General features: G+C 31.4%; 2 protein-coding genes across 2 annotated transcripts in view; one reads left to right on the top strand and one right to left on the bottom strand.

Annotated features, from left to right (window-relative positions):
* LOC132748459 (hemicentin-1-like) overlaps window positions 1–1,285 on the bottom strand; it is a 41,883-nt gene extending 40,598 nt beyond the window's left edge. Inside the window, exon 1 of the mRNA XM_060738080.1 lies at window positions 1,206–1,285. Within this exon, the coding sequence (XP_060594063.1) occupies window positions 1,206–1,263 (58 nt within the window). The 5' untranslated portion in view covers window positions 1,264–1,285. The remainder of the gene's footprint in view (window positions 1–1,205) is intronic.
* A 2,643-nt stretch (window positions 1,286–3,928) lies between these two features.
* Window positions 3,929–25,553, top strand: LOC132748460 (uncharacterized). The gene is made up of 5 exons (XM_060738081.1): window positions 3,929–4,058; window positions 5,941–6,009; window positions 12,731–13,054; window positions 13,263–13,366; window positions 18,157–25,553. The coding sequence occupies exons 2-5, from the start codon at window positions 5,952–5,954 to the stop codon at window positions 18,406–18,408; spliced, it is 738 nt and encodes a 245-aa protein (XP_060594064.1). The 5' UTR covers window positions 3,929–4,058; window positions 5,941–5,951; the 3' UTR covers window positions 18,409–25,553.
* The last annotated feature ends 829 nt before the right edge of the window (window positions 25,554–26,382 follow it).

Consider the following 26,382-nt stretch of genomic DNA (forward strand, 5'->3'; position numbering starts at 1 on the left):
CTCTATCTCAATCCATTGAGAAGTGGCAGCACTTTGAAATCAATTTTGATGGAAAAAATCAACGTAAAATAGTGATTTTTTGCAATTTTGAGATGTCCCCTAGTTGCTATGGTAACAGGAAATTTCAGACTGAACATGTTGTTACAAAGGCAATGGTCCACTCAACATTTGTGCCAAGTTTGATTAGTATTGAAGCAGTTTTTATAGTTTTATAGCAACTTGAACTTGTAACGGGAGACCTTTCAATGAAAACAGCCATTTTTCACAAGATGCTCATGGAGTAATGGGTTAATAACTTTTCTATCTTGAGAAAATATTAAAAATGATAGTTTAACGTCGCAATTCTGACTAAAAGGACGCAAAGAAAAGAGGAATTGATAAAAGATTGAACTTGATTTTCTGTCAGAAAGTTAGCCACTTTCATGGTATTTCTGCCATCGACGGCAGCATTTATAATATGTATCTGCCTACAACGGCAGCATTTTTTCTTCGACCGGACAAGATTGAGCGTCTGTAAAACTTTCAAGAAAAGACTCACGGGGTAGATATTTGGCTTGCGTGACCCCAATGGATGAACGTCTATATTGATAACAGGAAATCCTGCCATTTACTTAAAACTTGAGATATTTTTGAACAGAAAACAGACATTTTCACGGATTTTTTCTAAGGCTTTCACTTTTAACCTGCTCAAAATAGTCTGAAAAAAGGAAAAATCGAGTCCAAAATTACCCTTACAGTATCTCCATTCAATGGACAATAGTTTTATAGCAATGAAATGGGCCGTATTTGTGTAATATAATTAAACCAACCAAATTTATAACCTACCTGTATCGATCGGTAATTTTCAGATATCTGCCATCACTGCAGTGATCTGCCATCACTGCCGTCGGTAATACGGTGTGAATAAGAAGCAAAGCAAAATAAATTGTGTCCTTCCGAAGAAAGTCATGCGCCTTATTTAAAATCATATATGACTCGCTGCTTTGCAGTCGAATCACGATTATAAGTCAATCGGAAAAGGCCCAATATGGTAGGTTGATGCATTTTATGAATTGACATTGCAATTTATTTGTACAATAAAAACTTACACCTATAATGAATGTGAAAAAGCTAAATTTAGGTAAATTTACTTCTAAATTTGATTGTATTAACTTCGTTCATGTTCCTATCGTTCATTTCCTTATAGATTTTTTATAAAAACATACCTTTACAAATAAGAACCGTTATTATAACGATTATTATAAAGCATCCGTTGTGCATCATGTTTCCTCAGATTGATTTTTTTCTAAAATATGATTAAGACATATATTAATATATCTTAAGAATATGAAAATGATTTCTTTAGATATCGCTGATGTTGCATTTTCTCTTGAAGCAGATTAATCATCTAAAGTTGTTTCTTTTTAATATTAATGCCATACCTCGACCAGCAAGTTCATGAGATATTTTACTAAAACGATATATGAATTAATACAATTGATACAAATGGATACTGCTCTTTCTACAATTTAACTTTTATATACCAAAATGCATTGTAAGCGGAGGAATGATAATTAAACTGTTATTTAACATAAACTGAATTATTATATTTTGCACAATGAAATATTCAGACTTTGCATCGTAAATATCATGGAAATAGCTAATTCTTACCTTCTGTGATAGTCGCACACATATCATTCGTTCACCTAGTACTTTTCCATTGATCAAATTTCGTTTTATATTTTTCAAACTTCCTCAATTAGATAGCTGTTTACCACAATACATGTTAGAACATAAGTCCTCGGTGGATTCTGGTAGTCAACAGCAAAGACAAGACAAGTTTTAACTAAATTTCCCAAGACGAATACATATCAGCATTACGTTGTTTTTTTGTGTTTTTTTTTATGCTCCCGAAGGCTGAGCATATAGTCGCCGCTTTGTCCGCCCGTCAGTCGGTTTTTCTTGTCCGGGACATAATTTTGAAACAACAAGAGGTATCAATATGAAACCTTGTAGGTAGATAGATCTCTTTGAGTAGGTGTGCACAAGAACTGTAAATCGGTCTTGACTAATTTTTGAATTATTGCACTTTGTTTATTTTTACACTTTGAACTTTGTCCGAGACATAAATCTAAAACTATAAGAGGTATCAACATGAAACTTTGTAGGTAGATGGATCTCATTGAGTAGGTGTGCAGTGTACTAGAAATGTAACTCTGCCTTGCCTAATTTTTCAATTATTGCCCTTTGTTTATTTTTACACTTTGAACTTTGTCAGGGACATAACTCTAAAACTATAAGAGGTATCAACATGAAAATATTTAGGTAGATATATCTCATTAAGTAGGAGTGCAGTGCACAAGAATTGTAACTCTGCCTTGCCTAATACTTGAATTATTTCACTTTGTTTATTTTTACACTTTGAACTTTGTCCGGGACATAACTCTAGAACTATAAGAGTTATCAACATGAAGCTTTGCAGATAGATGGATCTCATTGAGGTGGTTTGCAGTGCACAAGAACCGTAACTCTGCTATGCCTTATTTTTGAATTATTGCCCTTTGTTTATTTTTTACACTTTTAACTTTGTCCGGGACATAACTCTAAAAGTATAAGAGATATCAACATGAATCTTTGTAGGTAGATAGATCTCATTGAGTGGAAGTGCATTGTTAAAGAGCCATAACTCTGTCTTGCTTAATGTTGGAGTTATTGCTCTTCGTTCATTTTTACACTTGGAACTTTGTCCGGGCATTACTCTAAAATTATAAGAGATATATATAGAAACTTTATAGATAGATATATCTCATTAAATAGAAGTGCAATGCAAAAAAATCATAACTCTGCTTTCAAATTGCCTTATTTTGGAGTTTTTTTGTTGTTTTTTTTTTTTTTTTTTTTTTTCAATAATTTTTACACTTCCGAAATTGCAATCTTGTTCATTCTTTATTGAATTACGCTAAGGTTTCACACAATGGTCAAATAACTTAAAATGATTTTAAAATAATGTACATATATCAATGTATTTCTTTTTGCTGTAAATTTAAATAAGAATGTTTTGCAACCAAACCAAGAAATTAACAATTGCTATCGAAGTGCTAAACCAATGTATTTGCATGTTTTATGTACTTAAGAATCATGACCAAAAAAGAAAAATCGATGTGACTTGATTAGCTTATTGTGGAATGAAACTAATACAATTCATTAGGCTGTAATCTTAAGACAACTTTCGACCAGAATTTTGTCAAACAAAATTGCATTTGCATAGTAATTATTAGTTAGTAATTACTTTCTCGGTTTCTTGATGAAAAGTTGGTCAGTTGGCGTTTTTATGACTGTTTTGCATAATTGCATTTAATCTTAGACCGTGCTTTAAGCACGTTAAACACTCATGCATCATAATGTTGTTGTTGTTGTTGTTGTTATTGTTGTTGTAAAGTACCGCCTGGCTAATTAACAAGGCAATACCAGTTATACGTTTAAAAACACTTTGTCATTAACCACTACTTTCCAATGGCCACTTTTAAATTGTATGATTACCCTGTACACTGCAAATCAAAAGATTTTTCACTTATTTTATTAATAAATTTAAGTTGTGCTGCCTTTGGCAACAGCGTTTTAGGCCGATTTCTTATTGTGTTGTTGTTAAAATTATTTGCTATGGCACGACATGAAATAAAGAGGTTATGGCCAGATGTTTCTTGATTATATTGGATTAAAAGCAAACAAATAAAAGTAAGTTTTTGATATAATTCAATTTTGTTAAACTATGCGGGATCGATAAAATCTTGCCTTCATTTAAATCATTGCCTATTAGACTTTTTTATTAAAATAGATGGTGTTGTCTAGTCTTGCCAATTCCTTTTTTTGCACTATATTATCAATGGTGTTATCCTAGTATGCTATACAAAGTGAAGTATTGAAATATTTATCGCTGATGATTACGGTAGTTTTGAAGCATTTGTGCGTTTTTACCGAACTTAAGGTAAACAAATACATTGATTCGGAATGTATATGACTTGTTAATTATTTATTGGATTTAAAGATAAATTGAAGGGAATAAATATTTTATCTCATTGGTAAGTGATTATGAAATTCGTTTAAACTGTATATTGCCTTTTCTTACTAGTTTTCTCTTTCATTTATTTATATTTGTATGTTTATTGTTATTTTTGTTGTTAACGAGGGGGGATAAAATGGCGACACCCTTAACTTATGTCTATTCGACTGGTTGTATAAATGGTGGGCATACAGTTATAAGACAAGCTTATAGAATTATAGTTTGATTATATATATGTGGTATATGTACATACTCAGAATATATATGTCAGGTTCTTGTGACCGCACACAATTACATTAACAAACGCTGTTTAACAGTCATAAAGCTTTCACAGTTCAATCAAAATAGCCAAAGGGTATGTTCTTCCGAAACTAGAAATATTGAACAAAACAAATGAGATTGAAAGAAAAGGGCTAAACTAGAGCTGCAAGTTGGTTTAAAGCAAGTTGTAAATTTTTATTTTAGAAAATACAAAAATAGATCATCAAATGTTTAAAGAATGTACATAAAGTTAGTTTCCTATTCCTTTTTCGTTTTTCGAATAAGGAATAAGGAATCAGTTCCTTATTCCTTTTTCGAATAAGGAATAGGGAACTATTGCACAAATCAATCATCAAAATCATAGAATAAAGCAACCGCATCGACATATTTTTAAACAATATTCAAATCGAACAATTCGACTTTAACATATTTTCAAAATAATTTTATGCAGATGCTTTATGCAATGATTTTAATGAGGTATAACAAACGGGTTCATTATACCATGTTCAATTTGATTATTGTTTAAAAATATGTCGATGCGTTTGCTTTATTCTATTATTTTGATGATTGATTTGTGCAATTTTCAACAGATTTTTGAAAGAAAGAACCTTTTTAGTGTTCTGATCAACCAAAATTTTATTTTGAATAGATACTAATTCTGTTGTTTCTTATCTAGAATTGAATAATGAATGAGGAACATGTTCCCTATTACTTATTCGAAAGGAATAAGGAACTGATTTCTTATTCCTTATTCGAAAAGGGAATAAGGAATAAGACATAGGGAACTAACTCTATGTACATATTTAATGAATACGCGTATGGCTTCACATACTTAAAGTTCATGAAATGTGGTGGATTTGCATAGGTCTATTTTAAAGAGAGCAATTTTGAGCTATGCAATTTGTGCGTGTGTGTGGAATATGATAGACAGGTTCCGTTTACATGTGCAATATTAATATTTGCATATAACTTTCGGCAATCAGTTATGAAATAATATATTGTGTTACTGTACATGATGAGAAAGTTTAACTTTGAATTAATTCATTTATTGATTCAGAATATGTATTTGTCAAAATCTCTTTCATTTACTATGCATACGCGTACAAAAAACATGTAGTAAACCAACAATTGATTCTAGAAGACTAATAATATCAACAACAGTAAAATGACATACAATTTTATGTTAAAGTAATTCCAATATAAGGCTAAAAAAGTCTAAATAAAACATAAATTCGAAATTATTATATAGACTAAGTGCTCAGAATTAATTTTAAAAGATCACGATAACAAAATAAGTTTTCGAAAAACAAAATGGCAATGTCTTGTTTGTTTGATTGTTTTTCAAACACACTGACGCAGTATAGGTTATATGGCGACGTTCCAGATTTACTGGGAGAGGAACAATTAAGGTGCCCAACCGTGCATCATTCCAGGCACAAACGAGCACCTGAGTAGAACCAACGAGGTTTCGAAAGCTGGTTAGCTTCTTCATATGAAAGAATCCAAAGTCCCTGTCGGGATTCAACTTACATCGTTGAGGGGCAAGTGGTTTGAATTCAAAAACCTTAACCACTCGGCCACGGACGCCCCCAACAAAATCTGAAAATAACTACATCTTAAAACATTTGGGTTTCTTTCAGATCATTGATGTATGATGGGTTCCATCAACATTTTCAGCTTATTATTCATTTTGAAGTTACTGCAAACAGGTAAGGAAACTTCTTTGCCACATTTTAAAACTCGTTTTATTAATGAGTATATTTCAATGCAAGCACTGTTAATACATGACCGTTAGGAATTTCACAGTGTCTTTGTTTTAGGAGCAGATATTGTTATAATCATTGACAATGACGTGGATATGCGATATGGCATTCTTAAATCAATAATGCTGAGGGCTATTTCAACATTAGAAGCAAATGAATTGTTTACATGTGTACAAATGTATCTACCAAAATTATGTTGGAGTTTGTATGAGCCCTTTCTAAATTTGTAAATTTAGTAAGGTTCAGCATAAAAAACTCAAATATACAAATTTGAAATAAATCTTACTGTTCTGTTGGTGTTTGTTAATTTGTGTTGCTGGTACAATTTGAAATTTTCTGTTTTTTCAAACTGGAAGCAAATAAGTTAATTTCAGGAAACTTCAGTAAGAAATAAAACATACATACTTCAAGACATCATTTGACTGAAAAAGATGGTATAATAATCTGTTATCTTTATCCTTTAATGTATGCATAGTACTATAACCCCAAAAACTTGTAAGTTACAATCACCAGAGTTGCAGGCATAACCATACATTTTTATGTGTTTTGACAAAATTATGTGTCGCTGTTTTTCTTAGTGTTTTGTACCATTCACTGTATTGCTATAAACTTTTAGTTATATACATGAATCTTAATGACGCTCATATGCCAGTGCGAAAATGCGATGGCGACAATATGATAGTGCAATAATACTATCGCGTTATCGCCATCGCACTATCGTACCGTCGCCATCGCACTATCGTATTATCGTTATCGCACTGTCGCATTGTCGTCATCAAATTTTCGCACTGTCGTCATCGCGTTATCGCATTGTCGAAATCGCACTATCGCAGTGTCGTCATCGCGTTATCGCATGGCCGACTATCGCCTTCCGTTGGACAATTATAGACTGCTAACGAATAAGCTGACGGTATTGAATATGTGTAAATAATTTTTCGTTTGTCAATATACTTTTTTCTTCTTGTTTTTTCTTTTCTTTTTTTTTTCTTCTTTTGTGTTTGTTTCTTTCTTTTTTGTAAACTGAAAACGTCTAAATAAAATTATGAATTAATAAAACTCACATTTCATATCGAAAGATATGGAGAAATACGTTTAATACACGGAAAATGTAATAAATGGTGTGAAACTTTAAAAGAAGTCGAAAGATTTCAGATGAAAAAGATGTTATGTTGACAAATTAAAAAATGGAAATAAAAATGGTCCATAGATAAAGGATTTATTTTTATGGAGGTGTATGAAAATAAAAAGTTTGTGAGTTGAGGTATTATTATATACTTTTCCTCTTTTTGACAATTTGAAAGACTTGCCCTCAAATGTTGTATTTCGGCTGAATCTAGCAGAAAGTAGTCCTGAAAAAAAGAAGTGAAAATACGGCAAAATATGTTTCACTCCAGTGAAAAACAATTGTAAATACGGAAAATGAAAATACGCATTTCATTTCTAATATATAAGTTTTTTTTATGTATATCATTAATAAATCTAACTGGACAGCTTTGTTCGATATAAACAAATGCTATTTCTATTATATTAATTGGTAATCATTTGTTTTATTGTTTTGTAAGATGTCATTATATTTACTAACAGGGTGGAAAAAAGAAATGTACGTCTACACATAATTTTCGCTGTATATTTAACAAAGTGGTCAGCAATTTCCACTATAAGTTTAAGTGGTCAGCAGATTCTTCTTTATTTTTTAACTTGCCAGCAGAGTCTACTATACGTTTAACTGGTCAACAGCGGTTTTTTTTTTGCATGACGTTCATTATGTTAAATTAGCTGACCATATAAAATAAGAAGAAAACACGACAAAAAACACTTAAGCATTTTTTTTATATTTTAGTTTCTCAGCAGTAGTTCAATTGGTTTGCGATATGTAGAATCTTTTATATTTCCTAACATGATCATATAAATAAAAAATGCCTGGCAAAATAACATATTTCTCTAGATATCTAATTTGTCAACAGTTTTCATTGTAAGTGTAACTGGTCAACAGATTTTACCTAATGTTTTACCCTTTATCTCATATTTTAACGCCTTTTCATCCCGCCCCTTTTGAGGCCAAATATTGAAAGCAATGCCGTTTTTAATCCCCAAACTCTTGTATTCGTTTGAGAATTGTTATTAAAACTAGTGATCACTGCTTTCGGCGCCGCCTTTTACCTAAAAGAGACATCGGGGTGCTAGAGAAGTTACAGCTTTGATGGAAAAATCAACACAACATAGTGATCTTTAAATGTCCTCTCTCGTTGCCATGGTAACAGGAAATTTAATAGTGAACATGCCGTTTCAAAAGCTATTGTCCAGTAAACATTTGTGACAAGTTTTATCAGTATTAAGGCATTTTTATAGTTTCATAGCAATTTGAACTTGTGTAACAGGAGGCTTTTCAATGAAAACACCTATTTTTCACCAAATGCTATTGCGGTGATGGGTTAACTGGTCAGTAGTTTCTCCTATACACGTGTACCTAATGCACAGTACGTTAAGTCTGCTGACCATATAGTATAAGAAGAAAATATGGCATAAACCACAAAGTAATTTTTACTAACATTGCAAAATGAATTAGTATTTGACGGCAAATATCATTTTCCTCTGTACATTAGCAGTTTCTGAGGGTTGAGCTAAAATCACTATAAAAACAAGTGGACACAAAATCTCGTACATCTTAAATGTCTTTTTATTATTATTATTATTATTATTATTATTATTATACTTATTTAATTATATTTATTAACTATTTTTAAGAAACATAAAAGCGCTATATGTACCAAGCACCAAAGATAGCCCCATCTAAAACTTAAAGAGCGTCAATTTGGTAGGTATTGGTAGTAGGTTATTCATAATTCCCACTACCCACCTGCAGGTAGTCGGTTATTCGAACTTTGCATGTTTTCCCTTAAGTTAGTATTGTTCTGGAATATATATCATGGATATACGATAGCATGATAGATGTGCTTTTCAACATTGAAACACCTTGTCTCACTATGTCCACCAGCGGATACTCCAATATGCTGACCAATTAAACTTATAGTAGAATATGTTGTCAAGTTTAACTTACAGTGAAAATTTCTGACCACTTTTGTTAGATATATAGAAAAAATATGTGTTGATTTAAATTTCTAACTATTTTTACAATGTTAGTAATATGAAAAATTCTTACAAAACAATAAAACCACTGGTGACCAATACAAATTAATAGATATTACTTAAGTGTTTTAAGCAGTATTGACAGTACTGTGTTGAAACTTAATATTCATAAAAACAAATCCGTCACGAATTTACACGTGTGAAACATTTGCTCGAATTTCTCACACGTGTGTGACAAGTTCGTACGAATTAGACACAAAAAGGTTCTGTGAAATTATCAAGCCCTATTTTTCAACCACCTCTTTTTTCACACATGCTAGTGAGGGTTTTAAGTTAAAGGAGGTTTAACTTTGTATTGTCCGGACTGTAACTCCTGAATATTTTTAGAACGGCCATGGTTATAAAGCGAAAGGAGTTAACCCCCACGCTTTAAGGCGTTTTGCGCTAAATCAACTTATTTTAATTCGCATTTATAAGATGTTTTTGCATTTCTCAATACAATTTACTGACAAAGATGAGAAGCATTTAGGTATTGCAACTGAAGTTTTTCGATATCCTTGAAGCAGGTATCACTTAAACAAAAAAAATAGGTTAGCTGATATCAAAATACAATTCGGCATCAGAAATTGCATTCCTGGTCCAAAACAAGAAAGTAGGTGATATGGTTCCAAAAATACCAATAAGAGCTCAACTGATACCAACATTCAATTACAAACATGAAACAGATATCAGGTTCAACAGTGTGTTCCCTAATTGATTTCAAGTTTGAATCCAAATAAAAAAAAATACATTTTTTAAGAAGATTAAATTTTTAAAGATAAGCAAACAAACTCATCTTTGTTAGTAAGATACAGGAAACAAATGTAAACTTTTCCAGGCCTAATTTTATGTCATGTTGGCAAAGCTAATTACTTTCGGCCTACAATTGACTCTGCCGAAAAATTTGATTGTATGATGCACTCTGTCCAAATTTTAGAGCTGAAAGTTATTTACACTTTAAGACAAATATATTTTTTAAAAATAGACTTACTGTAGCAGCAGTTGATGGTCGGAAAAAAACTGTAAAATTAATGGTAATTAATTCAGTGTTGATCCAATGGAAAGTTTAAAGAGTAAATTAATTTTACACACTTAATGTTATGAAATGTTAATTCAAGATACACATTTATAACATTAATGTTATGGGTGGGGTGTGCTCATTATTGAAATATCAATATGTGTGACTTGAAAGAGTATTTAAGTTATTTAAAACTATCAATAAAATAACTCGTATACATTTCCATTTGGCTATTTTAAAGAAATCTGTCTTGTTTAAAACTTAAAACAATACCCAATAATAAACGCCTTATTATCCTTGATTAGGATTTTTTTCAGCAATAAATATCTTGTTTTGTAGATAAATGTCCGCCATAGGACATTGATTATTGAAAATAACTTGGAAACTTGTTATGTCTTTTGTTGTTGTAAATAAGCATTCGATTTTGATCATTAATAAATAAATAAATTAATTAATAAAGTGATTAAGTCATAGCATTCAATTTTATTTTAGCTGACATCTATAAATATTTCTTTTTGTAGCATAATTAAAATTCTGATACAGAGGACAGTTCTCGATTGGCCGAAGATTTCTTATATTGTGTTATTCTTATAGATATACATGCTTATATTCAGCTCCATCATGATTATTTACTTCAGTGTTTAACAACAGGTTTACCGTGAACGAAGTATATCGAAATTAATAAGGGTTACAAACTCTTATTTAGATAGAAAGGTATTCTTCAAGCTGACAGCTGATAACTCCCTGTGGTTGAAGGGTTTACACAGCGGTCGAGGGGGGTTTTTTTGTTTGTTTTTTTTTGTTTAAGCCAAATAAACATTGAATTCAATATCAGTGTTGCAATAAGTCTTACAGCCAATTTACTATAGTTATAACACTGGAAAGAGTGTTTTGTGACACTTTACAAACAAATTGGTTTATAATCTCACAACCTTCAACTTTTTGACATTCTGAGACCCAAACAAATTCAGCGCCTTCTGTGCTTTGATTAAGAAATGCCATGGCCTGGGGCATGTTAGCTTAATTGACCCCTAAACGGGACCAATCAAGTTTATGTAAAGAAACTTGATAAAAGCCTAAGAATGCTACAGACAAAGTTTGGTGATCATCCATCAATTAGTTCTATAGGGGACGTTTAAAGGTATTTCAATTTTTAGCTGTAGCGGCCCCTTAAAGGACCCAATCAAATTCATATGAGCAAATGTAATAAAAGACTACGTTAGAATGCTATCAAATTATTTTGAACAAATTTGATAACAGGCTATCTAAGAATGCTACTGATTAAGTTTGGTGGCCATCCGTCATTTAATTTAATAGTAGAAGATTTTGAAAGGTTATTTATGTTTTGCGCTGTTGATCCCTTAAACGCACCAATTGAAATGAAATGAGCAAGGTGCGACTGTCAAAAGGATGCTACAGACCTAATGTGAGGTAAACCTGCTAAGCAGTTTCAGAGATGATTGTTGACGCATAACGACGGACGACGGACGCGGGAGAGTAACCCCCTTTGTTACTAACAACTCACCCTGAACTTTTGGTTCTTGTGAGCTAAAAAAGGAAATGAAAACACAAAAAGAAAACGATTTATTGACAAAAGTAAAATTATTTTCCCATATTCTATAGCGTCAGCTTAATCGTCAGCAGTTAAAAACACCGGAATACGATAGTCGACAATGCGATTACGCGATGGCGAAAGTGCCACAATACGATAGCGACAATACTATAATGCTATGACAACAGTACGACATTGTGATAGTGCAACAGAGCCCTAATGACAATACGATAGTGCGATGACGACAATGCGGCAATGCGATGGCGACAATGCGATAACACCACCGCCCTGTCATTATCGTAGTATCGGATTATCGCATGTCACCAGCGCACTGTCGCCGTGTCGTCATCATATTTTGTTTATTGTCGTCATCATACTTTTGGACTATTGCTTTGTCGCCCTTTGTATTTCAATGTATAACTACGATGGCCCTAACGGTATTCCGTATTGTGTTGACGTATAAGTAAATGCTCGATTTATCGTTCGGGCCAATTTAAAATGACGTCATACTGGTACCTTTAAGTTTGAGAACATACTTATGATGGCGTCCTTACGCAGCTGACAAATTGGTGCCGATTTGTCTAACTTAAATTTTATCAAATGTTGCGAATCAAACCTGTGGTGTGAGTGTATGTGAGATATAATGTTAGCATTGTATGAAAAGAAACTTATGAAGAACAGAAAAATATCAGTAAAAATGCGTTATTATTGTTGCCTTAAGAGAGATTTGTAAACTATAGTATCGAGGGAGAAAAAAGTCGCATATATATATTTGTGTGCATGTGGTTGTGTGTCCGCGCACGTGGCGATAAAATTACAAGTGGTGTTAAAATTTCGTATAGGTTTTGCAAGTTTTTTTTCTGGCTTCACTATCAGGCACAGCTTTAAGGTTCGGTTTTATTCCTCTATCACCAAAAGTACTTATTACAGTCAGGCGCGCTTAATAACAGCTTTTGTTATATTGATTGTAGATGCCAGTATTAATATATATCAAAGCGGTGTCCAAGCTGGTAGCGGCCATTTTGAATGCGGAGAAGAATTTGTTCTTACATGCCAGATAGATAGTTATTCAGTTTCAATGGCATTACAAAATGACAGCAGCAATGTTCCACTCGCAGAATGTTTTCTGAATACATGTACATTGAACCCAGATGTAGCAAACAGATATACATTGTCAACAAATACAGCCACTGGAACCTTCAATTTGACGTTTAATGTATCAAATTACCATAACGGGACGACTTTTATGTGTGACGATGCTTCTAACTCCAAGAGTTCTTTATTCTTGATGAACGGTATCATTCTTTGTTTATACATTTTAGAGTTTGATAACATCATATACAATTTCATGCTGTAGAACGTTTTAAATATCCTTGTCTTAAGTTTCTTGCGCTTGTTACAATCGATACTCATTGTCAAGCTTGCAAATATTTAAAAGCATTATCAAATTAGGTAAGGTCCAATTACTACTATATATGTACAGAATCACTTCATGAATTTCAGATTATGAGCCAAATATAATTGAAACAAATCAAACACAGTTGGAAGTGATGTCTGGATGCATAAATTCGGGTGTAACTGTTACATTTTTATGGAAGAAAGTAGAGGTAATACTGTATGAAAATTTGCAATGTAATGTCCTTCCTAAATCAAAGATTAAAGTCTAAAAACAATCAAGAAAAGTGACCTCATAGCATGACTTCAGATTACACTTCCAAATAAACATAACTGTGAAATTCAAGATTATGATCGATATAAACGCTCTTATAATGGTAAATTACAATATTTTTGGTTAGATTTTCTTTAAGACGGAACAAAAATATCAATACATTCCCGTGGCACTGGATTTTGAATTACATTCAAAACTAAAAATGATAAAAAAGCAAATTTCATAGCAACTTATATTACCTTAATATGTACATCCAACTATTTCTTTGCAAGGTCATGTTGCATGTCGAATTATTTATTGATTGTTGTCACTGAAGCACAAAATATTTCTTTTTTTTTAAACATGCACTTATCATTTGAATAAAATGTGCGGAACGTTCTATAATTTTAAATTATATTTTAGATAACAATAAATTTGGCATTGTCGGTCTTAAATCCGAATAAAAGTTTAACGTTCATATATAATCTTATTGACTAAAACTGATATCCTTAGAAACTTACTAGAAATTTTTAAGGGTTTTCTATTTTTCAAAGTGTAGATGTAGATCACAATCACAATTTTGGAATGCCGCAAAATTTGATAACTTATATACATTATTTACTTAAAAGTTATAATCATTAGAAAAATATAGAGTGTTTCTTTCATTTTTGAATGCAAACTTGTAAATATGAAGTAAGTTTTGCTTTGTGTTGAAGTAGTTAAAACCCTTTAAATGCAAGTGTGTTGGAATTTCGTGACTTACAATGTTTTTATGCCCCCACAGAGTGGGAGCATATAGCGTTGCACTTGTCCGTCCGTCTGTCCGTCCGTACGTCTGTCCGTCCGTCCGTCCGTCTGTCCGTACGTCCCGAAATCTTGTGAACGCAACTCCTCTTAAACCGGATGGCAGATTTTGCTTAAACTTCCAGGGATGAACAACCCTAATGTGTAGATGATAGTAAAGGAAGGAATTTTTGCTGTGACAAAATTTAACAGAATTATGGCCCTTTGTTGATTTTTTCACTATATACCATATAGAAATTTTGTTAACGCAACTCCTCTTAAACCGGATGGCAGATTTTGCTTAAACTTCCAGGGATGAACAACCCTAATGTGTAGATGATAGTAAAGGAAGGAATTTTTGCTGTGACCAAATTTAACAGAATTATGGCCCTTTGTTGATTTTTTCACTATATACCATATAGAAATTTTGTTAACGCAACTCCTCTTAAACCGGATGGCAGATTTTGCTTTAACTTCCAGGGATGAACAACCCTAATGTGTAGATGATAGTAAAGGAAGGAATTTTTGCTGTGACCAAATTTAACAGAATTATGGCCCTTTGTTGATTTTTTCACTATAGTCTATATACCATATAGAAATTTTGTGAACGCAACTCCTCTTAAACCGGATGGCAGATTTTGCTTAAACTTCCAGGGATGAACAACCTTAATGTGTAGATGGTAGTAAAGGAAGGAATTTTTGCTGCGACCAAATTTAACAGAATTATGGCCCTTTGTTGATTTTTTCACTATATACCATATATATGTTGTCAGTGGGGGCATCCGTGTCCTTTGGACACAGTTCTAGTTTTATTATGAGTTCGAGCTTGAAAAGTTGTATCATTTGTTCATTCATAATTTATGTTTTATTTGTTTGGTTTTTAATGTTGCTGAAGGCAGAGCAATGCATTTTGATTATAATCACATTATCTAAACGTAAAACTATAAAATATTATGGAAAGCCATGCCTGTCTGATATTGTTCTTTTAATTTATGTAACCATTTGAATCATATATGAGTTCACTTCGACAATATATGAATTGAAAACACATTATTATTAAACCGGAATCCATTATATTTATCCACAGTAACAATATATGAAACCATACTGTCAGTGTATGAAACCGAGATAGCAATATATCAGTTGATTTTCTCAATATATGATTCCAATTCTTCAATATATGGTACCAAAGTAGCCATGTATGGAACAAGATGTCCTTATATGAAACCGAATTATCAATATATTAATTCATTTTTCAATATATGAAACCAATGTATCAATTTATGAAACCAAAGTAGAAATATATGAGTTGGTTATTACAATATATGATACCAATTATTCAATATATGGAACCAAAGTAACAATGTATAGAACCAGGTGTCCTTATATGAAACCAAATTATCAATATATTAATTCATTTTTACAATATATGAAACCAGTTTATTAATGTATGGAGCCTAAGTATCAATATATAAGTTGATTATCACATTATATGATACCAGATCTTCAATATATGGATCCAAGGAAGTCATGTATGGAACCAGATGCCCTTATATGAAACCGAATTATTAATATATTAAATCAATTTTACAATATATGAAACCATTTTATCAATATATGTAACCGAAGTAGCAATATATAAGTTGATTTTCACATTATATGATACCAGTTCTTCAACATATGATACCAAAGTAGCAATATATTGAACCAAAATGTCATTATATTGACGGGACTTTTTTTAAAGCCTTGCACCGGTATTACAGTTTCGCGTCAATATTCCTTGGTGCTTCACTGACTGCATACTGCACATTTTCTGAATAAGGAAATATTTGAATTTACTTAAAATGGGCCGGGCAGGCAAAACTTATATCGTTATATATGTAGGAGTTGTATGTCATAATTTAAGCTATTGAGTCGTACATGTACTGACCATTAACAAAAACATATTTAAAAAATAAGTTCATCTCGACCTTTACCTTTGATCAAAAATAGGCATGGCCAGAAGGACACATCAAGGTTAATCTACTCACAAAGTTTAAAAAATAATCAGTCAAATAATAATTGATTTCATGAAAAGGTGTATGCATTATAATGAAAATTGCTATCATAGAATGTAACATCAACTTATATACTGCTACTTTGGTTCCATACATTAATAAAATGGTTTCATATATTGTAAAAATAACTTAATATATTGATAATTCGGTTTCATATAAGGGCATCTGGTCCCATATATGGCTTTTTTGGTACCATATATTGAAGAGCTGGTGTCATATAAAGTGATAATCAAGTCATATATTGCTACTTTGGTTCCATACATTGATAAATTGGTTTCATATATTGTAAAAATGAATTAATATATTGATAATTCGGTTTCATATAAGGACATCTGGTTCCATATATGGCTATTTTGGTACCATATATTGAAGAATTGGTATCATATAATGTAATAACCAACTCATATATTGCTACTTTGGTCCCATACATTGATAAATTGGTTTCATATATTGTAAAAATGAATTAATATATTGATAATTCGGTTTCCTATCAGGACATCTGGTTCCATATATGGCTACTTTGGTACCATATATTGAAGAATTGGTATCATATAATGTAATAACCAACTTATATATTTCTACTTTGGTTTTATAAATTGATACATTGGTTTCATATATTGAAAAATGAATTAATATATTGATAATTCGGTTTCATATAAGGACATCTTGTTCCATACATGGCTACTTTGGTACCATATATTGAAGAATTGGAATCATATATTGAGAAAATCAACTTATATATTGCTAACTCGGTTTCATACACTGACAGTATGGTTTCATGTATTGTAACTGTGGATTAATACAATGGATTCCGGTTAAATTTCAATTCATATATAGTCGAAGTGAACTCATATAAAAAATTATTATCCAAATGGTTACATAAATTGAAAAAGAACAATATCAGACAGCCATGGCTTTCCATAAAATATACCACAAACTGATTTTATCATGTGTAGTGCATATACTATTACATGTAGTTCCATGCATGTTTATAATGCCAGCTAATTAAAAGTTAATGCAATGATATAATGATATAATAATATCAATAGTATGTAATGAAATTAAATATAATCTAAACATCGACATGTTGGCAAAAAACAAAGCTTAAACATTTTATATATTACTTTAGAATTCCTTTTAAATATTTTATAATTTATCAACAGACTATGGAAAAAAACAATTACATGACATTTAAAGTAAAAAAGAATTAAAAAAAAACGTTTGTTATTATAAAATTATATTAACAATATTTATATATATATATATATATATATATATATATATATATATATTACATGACATTTAAAGTAAAAAAAGAATTAAAAAAAAAAACGTTTGTTAGTATAAAATTATATTAACAATATATATATATATATATATATATATATATATATATATATATATATATATATATATATATATATATATAATATATATATATATATATATATATATATATATATTTATATATATATTCGTACAATACTATATAAAGTCCTTCGCTTTTTTAAACTTAGTTGTCATCTTTTGCTTATGAAAGTATTGATTAGTCCAATGGAAAACATAAGCAAAGCAACAGAACTAATTCAGGAAAACATTTAAATTATTGTTATACTTAATATTTCAAGAATGGAATGGCGGAAAAGAGAAACATTACATTTTGTTAATATCAATTGCCCACTTAAGATCATGTATGTCAGTAGGTAACGGAGACGTTAGGTAAACTTTTCTTTTAAATTTCTATAAATGTTGATTTACATTCACTTGATCATTCTTCAAAAGTTATTCTTTGACGTATTCTACAAAAAGGCCTTTGAAAAGCTTTCGCGAAAAGGTTTTATAAATGCAGTTAATAACATCTCCAATTTTCATAATATGTTTAATGTTGTTGTTTTTTCTTTTGTTAAAGGCAAAGACCATGACTGAAAGTGAATACAAATTTGATTTTTCAAACAAACACGAGTATTCTAATGCAACCATCTGTGAATTAGACGAAGAATGTGGTGGACAAGGTTTGATAAAAAGAATCATATCGATAGATGTAGAGGAAGAAGGGACAGACGAATACTATCTGAAAGCAATATTGTCTTACCCCGGCGTTAAAAAGGAAATACTTACAAGTAAAACATACAAGATCAAACAAGGCAAGAACATGTCATAGAGTAATTTGATATATGTATATAATAAGTACCGGAAAAAAGTCACATATAAATAAAACAAAAAACACAGTCCATCATTTAAGTTATTTAATTATTTGATTAATTATTTAATAATAAGTTAACACATGGATTGTGTTTTTGTTTTATATATATATACTAATATGAAAAAGGCAAAGCCTCAGAGCGAGCTCGATGTATTTTTAACGTGAAATAGTATGAAATAATCGCTCATTTTTATTTCAGTGACGAGTGCGTGTGACGTCACACGTACTTTGTTAAATATGGATCCACCCCTGTCGTTAAATGAATAACGAGTTTTGAAAACGTTGATAAAACTTTGTTTGTTTATCTTATTTCACTCTATAATTTTTCAAGCGAAATAAAGATTATTAAAAGTGAAATAAATGTAAAACTTAACACGTTTGCAACATTAAAATAGCGTATTTGATCACGTGCTGTTTGGCGCTACATTGTGACGTCACGTAAACAATACTTTAAACGTCTGTACAGCGTTAACGAATGAATATTAATATAATGTTCGGATTCATTTTCTTAGTTAGACCATTTTCTTTCATTCTAGATAGTTTTCACAACAAATTTCGACAAAAAATTGTTTTTATTTATAAGATTTTTCAAACAGAATGGCGCCTTCAATGTGAAAATACACGGGGAAATAATAAGAACGGCGAGTGCATTGTCGTAGAATTGTCGGACCTTCTTTGTTTATATAAAGAATTTTCCGATAGTGTTAGTCTAAGAATGTTTTGTTTCTTCAAAAAGAGGATGTGAATGTTCATTTAATGAAATCAGGCAAACCCTATGTACGAGAATAATCGTTCAATTTTCATTTTACATTTTTCGTTTTAAAACTGTCATTCGATATTTTATACACATCTTCCGTTATTCTGGTTCCTTTTCCAATTATGGTTCCCATAGACGTGCGCGGGTGACCAGTCAACACATCCGTTTTCAGCCAGAATTCCTTAGTTTTTATCGTTATCTTTAAATTCGAAAAGTTGCGATGTGTCCAATTCGGTACTTCGGACGAAAATTTTCAAAACCATCACTTTGCAGGTACTCACGTTACCGTAAAGCTCGCTTTGGGAGCAGGCCCCTCGAGCCAGCTCGTCGAGCTCGCTATAAGATGATTTGCTGAAGATTTAGTTTAGTTCTTATTTGATGATTTTATTTTTCAAATCGGGCATTTCAAATCTGGTATTTACCACCCAATATACGACTGACGTAGAATTAACAAGATTTTTGTTGTTGTTGTTGTTTTTGTTACAAAAAAGCAGACTTCTAGAAAGAAGAAATTCTTAATTATCATGGTAAAATTAAGACCATTTAGATCTATCAGAATGTTTACCAGTGCATATCAATATTATTAACTTAACATATACTTCTTATTCGGTTAAACAAAAAATCTGCTCTGTACTATTAATTAAGTTAAGCATAGCACAAAAATATTTTGATGAGGCGGCTGACTGGAATGAGTCATCTATGAAAATTCTTTACACTATGAATGTTTTGAAACAAAATTACATGTTTCCAAACTATGTGTTCTGTATATGCTCCAATTTAATTGGTAAAGCCAGTGCCTTTGAAGCTTGTGTTTGTAGTTTATCTATGCACTTAATACCATACGTTTTTCGATTCATTATAAGAAAGTATTTAATTTTCAGCATTAAGAATTTAGTATTTTGGTATTTCTGTAAGATTTCTGTCCACAAATGCTGATTTGCATGCATGACTGTTCTCACATCTTTGCCGTTTTAAACCATCAAACAACCAAAAATACTCAGTCATGTTATTTGATCGTGTTTGAACATACATATTAGAAAAAATGATCACTATTGATTTGACTTATAATGAGTGTAATTGCATACAAGAATAAAAAGGAATAACTAATTAGTCATACACTCAAATTGAATTAAACATATCTTTAACATTAAATAAAGACGTTTATTTTAATAGCACTAATAGACATATACTTTTTCAATAGCATTACATTTTGTTTTTGCTTTCATTAAAAATGATTTTATGTAAATTAGCGTCATACTGTAATTTATTATCCGTCCGTCGTAAAGGCTTCTTGTGTTAGTGAACCGGATATGTCAAACACAAATTTATCTACAAGCGTGATGCTTTTGGGGAAATTTCCGCATAGAATATATGATATACATACATAAAAAAGGGAATTTCAACGAGTTCGATGCATTGAATTGAAATATTCTTAGCAAGCATTCATTTCATGGTTTAAGGGTGGCCGTTTAATAAAACATTTTACTGTTCTGAAATTATTGGCGTTTGGCGTTGCATATCGTACACATATAGCGTTACATATCAAATATTGGCAAGTTTCTATATTTCTGGAAATAATTGGCAAAGCTAACACTAAAATACATTTTTTTTGTTCTTTATAATCATTATTCTTTTATATAAAATTGAATATGTTCAAGAAATGCTTTTTTATCGATGTCATCATGAGCAGTTTTTCATGTGAAATTAAGTGTATTTTTCAGACTTTAAAAATGACACAAAAATTTTGCGACGATATTTGGTGATTGGTAATTTGAATTAATTTATGTTGGTTTTTTTTTGTTTTTTTTTTCTTTTGAAATTTAAGTTATTTATCAATTTTAGCTTCGCTTTTCTCTAAACAGCCGTGGCAATGTGAGATTGTAACCAAAATAAAATTGAGGTACCACATGGGGAAATCTTTAAAAAGTAGTCTCGTCATTGAAATGTATGAAATTATATTTTTATAATTTTCACTGTGAAATTGTCAAGTATAACATTCAAAGATAAATCACTTATTCACTGAAAAACATAAAATTACGTAATTATTTGTATATCAATTAACTAGTATGTTCATCAAAACATTCTTGATAAGACTTATTTTTTCCACATTTTGTTTTTAATATTTCAATTATGAAAGTTATTAATCATTCCTTTTTATCTAGAAAGAAATTAATTAATGAAAATACCTTTTCAGGTTTAATACCATTTCTATACTGATTGCAAAGGTAAAGATTGACAACTTTCACCTTGATTTTAATATGGTTAGTTTCATTTACCCATGGTACTAGATTGGACCGAGAAATATCGATTTTACTTACAGTAGCAAGGCGTTTGTACAAAAATGAGACGATGAAATGTAACTTACATTGTTGACTTTTCTCAAACTTGATAGACTTGCATTTATTATGCAGATAATGCCATATTAGTTTAAAATCGCTACATTTTAACATTTACACATTAATCCTTGTTTCACCACAAAAATGTCTGTGTGGAATCGAGATGAGATTTTGACCAAGAACAAAAATATCTCAGAAGCTAGCTTTGACACTTTTTTGACAATAATAGAAGCTGTAATAGTATCTGAAGTGGCAGCTGAAGAAACTGTAGAAATGAAATCGATAGAAGTGTAAGTAGAGGTAGTATTTATTGATATAACTGTAGCATCAATAGCGATAGTTACAGTAGTATTTCTTACTGATAGACGTATAGTATAAGTTGATGTGTAATTGCTGGTAATGTAAGCTGATGATACTGTTAAAATGATAGTACTGTTTGTGATGAAAATGCTACCTGCTGAAGGCGGCGGGGGATAAAGAAATAGTCTCCGTCCGTCCGTCCGTCCTTCCTTCGCCCGTCCGTCCTTCCGTCCGACATTTTTAGTCTGGAGCAAATCTCAAAAAGTATTTGAGGTATCAACTTGAAAATTCATAGGTGGATAGATCATATTAAAGATGAATGCAGTGCACAAGAATGATAACTCTACCATGCATAATTTTTAAGTTATTCCTCTTTGTTATTTTTCAAACTTAAATTTTGTCCAGAGCATAACTCACAAAGCCTTTGAGATATCAACATGAAATTTCATAGGTGGATAGATCTCACTCAGAAGGTGTGCAGTACACAAGAATGATAATTATATCTTTTATAAATTTTCAGTTATTGCCCTTTGTTATTTTTCATACTTATTTTTCACCTTAGTGGAGCATAATTCAAAAGTCTTGGAGATGTCAACATGAAACTTCATATGTGGCTAAATCTTATTGAGGAAGAGTGCAGCAAACACGAATGATAACTCTACCCTGCCTAATTTTTACGTTTTTGCCCTTTGTTATTTGTTATACTTAATTTTTGTCCAGAGCATAACTAAAAAAATGTTAGAGGTGTCAACTTGAAACTTCATAGGTGGACAGATCGCATTAAGGAGGAGTGCAGCACACAATAATGAAAACTCTACCTGCATAATTTTTCAGTTATTGCCCTTTGTTATTTTTCATGCTTAATTTGTGTCCAGAGCATTACTTAAAAGCCTTTAAGATATCAACATGAAACTTCATAGGTGGATAAGTCTCATCGATGCGGAGTTCAGCACACAATAATGATATCTCTACCCTGCATATGTTTAAAGTTATTGCCCTTTGTTATTTTTTAAGCTTAATGTTTGTCCAGATCATAACTATAAAAGCCTTTGAGATATCAACTTGAAACTTCATAGGTGGATAGATCTCATTGAGGAGTAGTGCAGCGCGCAAGAATCATAACCTACCCTGCATTTTTTCGTTATTGCCTTTTATTATTTTCAGCCATCAGTATTCACATAGGTTTCAAATTTGTAATCACTTCAGCCATCAGTTTTCATTTCCAAAAGACCTCTTAAAATTGAATTATTCTGCTCTACTACATATACATTCTTCCAATTTGGCGAGGGATGGCCATGTTGACATGACTCTTGTTGATAGTAGTGTAAGTCGTGTTAATGGAACTGTAGCATTGTAAGTACTGTAAGTGGTAATCTTAATTATTGAAATCGTCGCTATAGTAATAGTATTGTAAGTCGAATAACATGTCGATATGCAACGTAAAACGTCTGACTTAGGCCGTTTTGCGAACGGGACGTTACGCGGTGTGATAAGGCACCTTAAATGCAATTACATAAATTAGTTTATGAATATTTTGAGACAATAATTATTGATTTACTTCTTTAAAGATAACAGAAAGATTAACATAAAAGAAATTCTGAACATGAAGTTTATGTGCCGCTTAATTGATTTGTTTTGTGTTGTGTGATAATACGCTTTCTTTTAATTATAATAAATAGATTACGTATTTTTAAATGCGTGCTAGCGTGTTTTGATTGTAGTGAAACAGGGTTATATAATATTTAGATACCTAACGGACAACGTATTTCTGAAATATATAACTATGAACCATAATAGCTGAAAGTATGCATGACATAAACATCATACATTTTTGGTGAAAATAAATGGCTCATTGCTTTGTAAATTGTAGCTAATATATGACTGAAATACTTTAAGCGATTGTAACATTTCCTATATGTAGCTGAAAACGAACCAGCCTTACAGAAAGATTAACGTATTTCAGACGGATTTTGTGTCATGTCGTTTCAGGTTTCACAAATGTGACACAAACTCCTGACAATAAGACGTCATTAGTCAATAATAAAACGGCGAGTGATGTGCGAGATCAAAGTGAGGGGGGATATCTTATGTTATGGATAGGATTAGGATGTGATATTATTCTGTTTTCTTTTGGGATGATTGTTTACGTGACTGTTTATATATTTTATAATCGTTAAAGGACAATAATAGCAACATTATGATTAACAAATTTAATTGTAACAACGTTATGTACATGTACAAAGCTTTACCGTGACGATAAGATGATTTGTAAAGTACAAATGCAATGCTGTATACTGTTAAAAGTATGGATACAAACAACGATAAAATATTGGTGCATTCATTTGCAAGGTACAAACATATACAAATTTTAAGAACGACTTAAGAAATAATGATCCAACGTGTATCGAATAAATGGAAGTAAATCGCTGCCAATTAACATCCTGCTGTTACAGATTTAATGTGCATAAATTCAAGTAAATTCGTTCATTGATCTTTTAAAATGTATGTGCCAGGCTGCATTCTTACATTACAAATTGCTGTTATTTTAATTCATGGAAAAAAATGCTTTCATCTTTTCATTTGTTCATTTTTTTACAAAATTATTTCTTTTAACTGCGGATGAAGAGATAACTCCCAAATATTGGTATAACACTTGTTTAAGCCTTTCCCTCATTAGCATATTGTGAAAAAATGGCCGTTTTCATTGAAAGGCCTCCTTTTACAAGTTCAAACTGCTATGAAACTATGGAATATGCTTCAATACTAATCAAAATTGGCACAACTGTTGACTGGACCATTGCCTTTGTAACGACATGCTCAGTCTTAAATTTCCTGTTATCATGGCAACGAGGGGACATCTCAAAATTGCCAAAAATCATGAGGCCCCCTTCAAACCCCCAAACAGAAGGGGACCCATCCCCATTCTGGCACCCCCCTGATGTATCTTTTGGATGGGGGTGGCGCCAAAAAAATGCTCACTTTCATAGCAACATATTATAAACGAAAACATGTGTTTGGGCCCAACCAGGACATTTTTTCGCTATTTGAGGCCTAGAAGAGGGGGGGGGGGGGGTCGAAAGTGCGTTTTTTTGCGTATATATGAGGTAAAGGGTTAATATTTTACTGACTATTTTTCTATGAACCTTAAGCTGATTATCTTAAAAAAAGTAATAAAATAAAAAAAAATAAAAAGGATGTCTATGTTTCTCTTACCGAATTTCATAAGGGAAGTTAATCGCTTTCGGGGGCCGGGCTTTGCTTTGACCGACTATAGTATATGTACAAGTGTTCATTTAATTGAAAGTAAATCTATATGCTCGTAAAAACAGGTCCATTTGCCGTTTTGGTCACCCCTTTTTTGAAATAAAAAGAGCAATCAGTGATCAATGTTTTGTTTGATGATAGCCAATTGCATGTTGCAACTGCTGTGAAACAGGCAACACAAAAGTCATTAAGATGACAAAACACGTTTTTTATTCAATTCAGCTAAAATCATTTAACAGGAAAGACCGTTTACAATGCACAAGAACTTGAGGTACCAATCAATCCTATAAAACTTCATTTTAATTTGAATCAGTTGTATATGAGAAGTTGTAAAACATGAACAACAGATCATTAAAGGGCCATAACTCTGACAAAAATCATTGAACTGGAAAATGTGGACGTTTCACACAAGAAGACTTAGTATCGATGATTCATGTAAACATAAATGAATTCGATAACGATTATCCTCGTTCTAGCAGTAAAAATATAACTGGCATATGCATTTTGTTTATTAATTATTACCAAGAAAATTAAACACAAACAATATTTATATAATGCTTTCTTGATATTACTTGATGATTGCTGCTTCCTTCATTCGATAAAATGTCATGCGACAAATTTCGTTTGGCTGCGGTAAACAAACATGTTATTACACTTAAAAAACATAATAAACATTAGGGCATTTCTTAAATCTTTAATAAATACATGCTATGGCACCATCATGATGGTTGATACATACAACAAAATATTTAATAGAGGTTTAAAAAAAACACAAACACACAATAAAAAACATATTCAATTCACCATTAAATGATTCAAAATTAGATAAAATGATTCCTAACAGCTGAGAAAGAGAGATTATTATCTAGCAGTATCTATTTATTGGCAGTGAAAACATCTTCATGTAAGAAAAGAATTAAAATAGTAAGCAGGTAGAAGGAACACTCCTCTATATAACAAAAACTGCAATTGATTATGATAGAATGCAGTATGGCATAACCATCTTAAAGGTTCAATGAACGAATTTATTTGCATGCACATAGAGTTTACAATATAAGAAAACAGTATTTTGGCAGCAAAAATCTTCCATTCACAAATAATAGTTGAGATTACAAGTTCTAATCCGTCAGTGAATAAGTTCGGATGTAGTTCATGTTTCCTTGTTACTGGAAATCTGTTTAGTTTTGTTTTTGTGTCACTTTGTGTTTTTTTTTCTTTCTTTTTATTTATTCATTATTCAGTGTATAAAACCAATCTTTCCTTATGCGTTGACAT

This window comes from Ruditapes philippinarum, unplaced genomic scaffold (genome assembly GCF_026571515.1).
Source record: "Ruditapes philippinarum isolate M1 unplaced genomic scaffold, ASM2657151v2 ctg1480_1_1_1_1, whole genome shotgun sequence".
NCBI classification, from domain to species: Eukaryota; Metazoa; Mollusca; class Bivalvia; order Venerida; family Veneridae; genus Ruditapes; species Ruditapes philippinarum.